Source organism: Oncorhynchus masou, chromosome 11, assembly GCF_036934945.1.
Source record: "Oncorhynchus masou masou isolate Uvic2021 chromosome 11, UVic_Omas_1.1, whole genome shotgun sequence".
NCBI lineage: Eukaryota > Metazoa > Chordata > Actinopteri > Salmoniformes > Salmonidae > Oncorhynchus > Oncorhynchus masou.
This window is the reverse complement of record NC_088222.1, coordinates 49,421,551-49,428,163: the sequence shown is the minus strand read 5'-3', so window position 1 is coordinate 49,428,163 and position 6,613 is coordinate 49,421,551. Positions and strand designations below refer to the sequence as shown.

General features: G+C 41.2%; 1 protein-coding gene across 1 annotated transcript in view; it reads left to right on the top strand.

The window, feature by feature from the left end:
• Nucleotides 1–5,919: 5,919 nt before the first annotated feature.
• The window catches only part of LOC135547883 (stanniocalcin-2-like), a 33,518-nt gene continuing 32,824 nt past the window's right edge, over nt 5,920–6,613 (top strand). The window contains exon 1 of the mRNA XM_064977096.1: nt 5,920–6,532. Within this exon, the coding sequence (XP_064833168.1) occupies nt 6,395–6,532 (138 nt within the window). The 5' untranslated portion in view covers nt 5,920–6,394. The remainder of the gene's footprint in view (nt 6,533–6,613) is intronic.

The window sequence follows — 6,613 nt, the reverse complement described above, 5'->3', positions numbered from 1 at the left end:
TGGTGGGTGGGGAAGCGAAACTAATGCGTGATAGTGAGAAGGACAGTTGTCATGTGGGAAAATTGTTTTTTTTTCACTAGATTTGTCCATCACCTTATCGCCTCTAAAATGAAAATAAAACACTATAAAGAGTTTATATAATGTGTCATTACATACTTATTTGAAGGTTTGTGTCGAATTTGAATCGGGTTTTTGGGGCGGTGCTAGAGTGATCTTAGATGTAAAACAGGGGCTTTAAGAATGATGATCGCATGCAATGATGACGAAAAAAATGACTAGGTAAACCCCCTTACCCCCGTCACTGTCCATTTCTTGTTTTTAAGCGATGAGAGAAGTGCTACAACTGATGGAGATCGATTGTAAGACAGAAATAGTAGCTTTATGCGTGCTGTATGTTACAACATGACACGTCACGATGTAACGGAGGGTCCGTTTTATTTAAACTTTTCTCCAATACTATATAGCTATTACCATGTCGATCAACGCTTGAATAGAAACATAGTTCACACCCCCGATTTTGAAGTCAACACAGTCGCCACAGTTTTCTTTGAAGCCTCATTTGAATGTCGTGGTTATGCACATTTGTACGGAATGGGGTGAGTTTATGTTAGCAACTTGGCTGGCTATCTGTCTAACTTTAGTTTCATTTGCTATAGTTCTTTCGTCATGATGAAGCAGCTAAAGTAGCTCTACCTTGTGTTATGGTTATGTGGAATTGCAATATTTTCTTGCAATATCATCATTTTGATTCACAATTTATGTATTGATAGTTTTGAGTGTTATGAACATTTGAACATCTTGGCTTGGCCATGTTCTGTTATAATCTCTACCCGGCACAGCCAGAAGAGGACTGGCCACCCCACATAGCCTGGTTCCTCTCTAGGTTTCTTCCTAGGTGTTGGCCTTTCTAGGGAGTTTTTCCTAACCACCGTGCTTCTACACCTGCATTGCTTGCTGTTTGGGGTTTTAGGCTGGGTTTCTGTACAGCACTTTGAGATATCAGCTGATGTACGAAGGGCTATATAAATAAATTTGATTTGATTCGATCACAGACCAACACTACCACCACTTTGGGTCTGGACTCCAAGGGACCACCGCTGACGACCCAATCTGCACCCATCGCATCGTCCATAATAACAATCAGGGCAGGCAGGGGTATTGAGCATGTGCAACTTGGATTTTCTGTTCAATTAATAAAATAACTTTGAGAATTTGAGGTTTAAAAAGGCTTCAGAAGTTTGTAATTTCCACTTTGAAATTTCAGACTTGATTTTCACTTGTGAAAAATGTATCAACCCCTACAAAAATGTCAATTAATTATAATCCACATAACAATTCACATTTCCTGTTGTGACTGGTTCGATTCCAGGCTGTATCATAACCTGCCGTGATTGGGAGGCCCATAGGGTGGCGTACAATTGGCCCAGTGTCATTAGGGTTTGCCGGGGTAGGCCGTCATAAATAAGAATTTGTTCTTAACTGACATGCCTAGTTAAAGATTAAATAAAATAAAATGTTCCTGCTCTACCAAACTGTCTTAAATTAAGATCCTACAACTGTTATTTATGAGTTGTATTGCCAGTGGTGTTTTTACATATTGCATTTGTTTTAAACATGCGCTGCTTAAAAAAGAGGAGGAGGACCATGTCTCACCAGTCACTGGTAAAGAAATGGTTGAGAAACACTGTACTGTACTGTACTGCCAATGTTATGTGTCAGCACTACTGCCTGTGTCTAACTAGGGTGTAGGGTCTGAGATGTATGTGTGGGTTGAGTTGACACCGTGCACAGTGATGTAGGCTGGTGTGGATAAAATACCAGGGCCGAGTTCTTGTCCCAGTGCACCCCTGATTACATTACACCAGGCCTGCCTGATTCTGATAAATTGGCAGAGTTATGCATTGGACTAGTTCCATTAAGAATTGTGTGTGGGCGTGAGTGTGTGTTTCTGCCGGAGTGCTTTGTTTTTGTTATTTGGTGGCCATTACAGAATATCTTATTCTAAAGATCAAATATACATATGCTGCTGCACATGTTGAAAACTGTCAACTACAACTGGAGAATAAATGAGAGGGTATTGCATAATTAAACCTCTGCTTAAACTGCTTTAACTCTGACACATTGATGTTATGTCCCCACCTTGTGGCCTAAATCTGGAAGATGAAATTACTTTTTCATATTAAATTGAACCTTTATTGAGATGAAATGACTTTGCTTGAACCATCCCGAGGGTACGTTATGAAATTAATTCAATGGATTAATATGCATAACTGCAAGGGAAAAAGACAATGCCGTACAGAAGTGTCTGAAAAAGACGTTTGAGATCATCTGGTTGGCATCTACCTCTCCAAACACATTGACAATTGCAGAAGGGTTGTCAATTCACATTTGGCCTATTTGCATTTTTCATCTTCCAATGAGAGTCAAATTAACCAGACCTTCAGGCTCCAGCCACAATACATAGAAGGCTATAGGGCTAAATAATACTTAAAACATACATCTGACTTGATACTTTTAATATTATGGTAAAACAATGTGCAAAAGTATTATGAGTACCTGACTAAGATCAAGAAATAGTAATGAGAACGAATATCAAAGCAAGTATTTTAATTAACATTGTAAGATGAACGAGTTCCATAATACAAGGCAAAATTATATGTTACAAGGCATTACTGGAATTAACCAGGCATTATTCTAGGCATACATATCCTAACACCTTGATCACACCGACAGCATCATTGTGCAAAATGGTACTCAGCATCATCTGCGCTGACTGTTTGGATTCAAAATCTGAGTTTTTGACCAATAGCATTAGTGTAACTCAGCCTCTGACCTACAGGACCAGCAGAATCTGGTCCCCAGAGGTGTCACGATTGGAGGGTTGGAGAGAGAAACACATATAAGGTAGAATTCCTGAAAAGACAATCAACTCTCTTGCTTACAGTAGTTTAGAGTTCACTCTGAATGGATACAAGTTACCACAGAGATCATACATCCATATAGATGGCATCAACGTTCTCCGCAGGGAAAACAATTCCGATAGATACCAAACATGGATGCCATAATATTACTCTAACACACATGCATTTTAGCAGTCAGTCCTCTGGGAACTGTGAGTGAGAGAGAGGGGCATTTTGACCTCTTGACGGGGGAAGGGCTGACTGGCTGGTATTATCCTTGTGTACCTGGGCCATTTGCCTCGTCGCCCCAGATGACAGAAAGCATGAGTTGGGGCAAGGCCTACAAGGACATTGTGTACTTAAATAGACCCAATGCTACAATACATTTGATATACTTGTCACGGCCCTCCTCATCAGGTCCTCTTGTCCCCCCCCCCTTCCCTCAGGGTCACCATGGTTCCTCTCCCTAGTTGCCTGGCAACCAGCTCCTCCTGGAAATTGAGACTACAGTTGACTTCATAATTCTTCATAAAGACCACGCCCACACTTTACAATAACTACATTTATTAGAGAAAATAATTGCAAGGCCAAATCATGTCTCCGTAGTTTATTTTACAACTAGGCCTTGCAAACACATTCACGTTCAAGTTCTTTATAAATCATCAACTTGGCCAATAGTTTTCCAAACAACAATTGCCTCAATGGTTTTTAAAAGAGGCATTTGGAATTAATATTCAAATAAACAGAAGATGCTGTCTGACAATATGAGTCAGACATAATTGAGAATGTGCAAATTGAGTGTGCAAAGTGCAATGTAGAAAATAGTCAAAATAAAGAAAAACCCTTGAATGATTAGGTGTGTCCAAACTTTTGACTGGCACTGTATATGTGATGGGATGTATATACAATATGGACACTATATGAATACAATATGTAGTATACCTGAATAATAGAACATGTGCAGCAACAGTTAAAAAGGATAGGCCTTGACTAGAATACAGTATACACATATAACGTGGGTAAAACAGTATGTAAACATTAAAGTGAAAGTTAAAGTGACCAGTATTCCATGAATATGTACATAGGGCAGAAGCCTCTAAGGTGCATGGACCTCACCTTTTTTTGTATATATATTTTTTTATTTAACCTTTATTTAACCAGGTAGGCAAGTTGAGAACAAGTTCTCATTTACAACTGTGACCTGTCCAAAATAAAGCAAAGTAGTGAGACACAAACAACAACACAGAGTTACACATGGAATAAGCAAACATACAGTCAATAATACAATAGAAAACGTCTATATACAGTGTGTGCAAATGAGGTAGGATAAGGAAGATAAGGCAATAAATAAGCCATGGTGGTGAAATCAGTACAATATAGCAATTAAACACTGGAGTGATAGATGTGCAGAAGATGAGTGTGCAAGTAGAGATACTGGGGTGCAAAGGAGCTAAATAAATACAATTAATAACAGTATGGGGATGAGGTAGTTGGATGGGCTATGTACAGGTGCAGTGATCTGTGAGCTGCTCTGACAGCTGGTGCTTAAAGTTAGTAAGGGAGATATGAGTCTCCAGCTTCAGTGATTTTTGCAGTTCGTTCCAGTCAATGGTAGCAGAGAACTGTAAGGAAAGGCAGCCAAAGGAGGAATTGGCTTTGGGGGTGACCAGTGAAATATACCTGCTGGAGTGTGTGCTATGGGTGGGTGCTGCTATTATGGTGACCAGTGAGCTGAGATGAGGCGGGGCTTTACCTAGCAAAGACTTATAGATGACCTGGAGCCAGTGGGTCTGGCGACGAATATGAAGCGAAGGCCAACCAACGAGAGCATACAGGTCGCAGTGGTGGGTAGTATATGGGGCTTTGGTGACAAAACGGATGGCACTGTGATAGACTGCATCCAATTTGCTGAGTAGAGTGTTGGAGGCTATTTTGTAAATGACATCGCCGAAGTCAAGGATCGGTAGGACAGTCAGTTTTACGAGGGTATATTTGGCCGCATGAGTGAAGGATGCTTTGTTGCGAAATAGGAAGCCGATTCTAGATTTAATTTTTGGATTGGAGATGCTTGATGTGAGTCTGGAAGGAGAGTTTACAGTCTAACCAGACACCTAGGTATTTGTAGTTGTCCACATATTCTAAGTCAGAACCGTCCAGAGTAGTGATGCTGGACGGGTGGGCAGGTGTGGGCAGCGATCGGTTGAAGAGCATGCATTTAGTTTTACTTGCATTTAAAGCAAGTTTTACTTGGCATTGAAGCTTGTCTGGAGGTTAGTTAACACAGTGTCCAAAGAAGGGCCAGATGTATACAGAACGTTGATGTCTGTGTCGAGGTGGATCAGAAAATCACCAGCAGCAAGAGCGACACCACCCGCCTTCTGGGCGGTAGAGGGGTGAATAGGCTGTGGTTTGGGTGGCTGAGGTCCTTGATGATCTTCTTGGCCTTCCTGTGACACCGGGTGCTGTAGATGTCCTGGAGGCCAGGTAGTGTGCCCCCAGTGATGCGTTAGGCAGACCCCACCACCCTCTGAAGAACCCAATATTGATAAACATCACCTTGTCCTAGAGAGATTTACACGGTTATCAAAACGTCACACCAGGGTAACCTACACAAAAGTGTTTCTAAAATCTCATATGGGAAAAATTAATGGTGGAAAAACGATTGGAACAATTTCCCTGTTTGACTGCTAGGTGTTATGGGTATTATGACTCATACTGTGGTACTCTATATCACCTGTTTCATCAAAAATGATCATGCAAATTATCTGGTCATACTCACTGTCATCAGCATATTTGGGCGTTTTTAGGCAGAACTGTGTGTAACCATGAAAAGATAATACAGTTCATTCCCTCTGTAAACCAAAACTAAATGTAAAACCAGAGTAAATACTACATATCCCAATATAAAATGTGCCTCTTCCCGCAATGTAATAATAACCCGTACAGTAGGTGGCGGAAATACACCAATATGCGTTGTCTACTATTTATTTTACCTTTATTTAACCAGGCAAGTCAGTTAAGAACAAATTCTTATTTTCAATGACGGCCAAGGAACAGTGGGTAAACTGCCTGTTCAGGGGCAGAACGACAGATTTGTACCTTGTCAACTCGGGGGTTTGAAATTGCAACCTTCCGGTTACTAGTCCAACGCTCTAACCACTAGGCTACCTTGCCGCCCCTATCATGCCGGTAACATAGAATGTTAAAGAAGAAGACGCAATGGGCACGTTCGTAGATTCGCTCTGGCTATCTGCTCCGATCACTCCCGTCTGAGTCTGCAGCGAGCAGAATAACTGATTCATTTACGAACGCACCCAACGTAAGAGACTTCCGATTGCATAGCATGTTGGTACTTGTGTACACTGCTAAATAATATAGAAGGGTTTTAGAGCCACCAGCAGTTATTTTGTGTCATTTCTTGAAATTATATCGATACTGCTACACTTCTATATGTACAAAACTAATTGACGTGCTGAAATTCAACAAACATCGGTATGGCGGAGGGTGTCGGTAACGCAGTGAATCTTCCCCCCGGAGATCCGCAGCTCATCGGGCTCATCGTGGAACATCTCAAGAACCGAGGCCTGTTCGACGAGTTCCGAAGAGACTGCCTGGCAGATGTGGATACAAAGGTAGCTAATCTAGCTTTCAACTTTTTCTGACTAGCTATCAACGTTCCTTTAAGCCTGCTAACTAACGTTAGCTAGCAAATA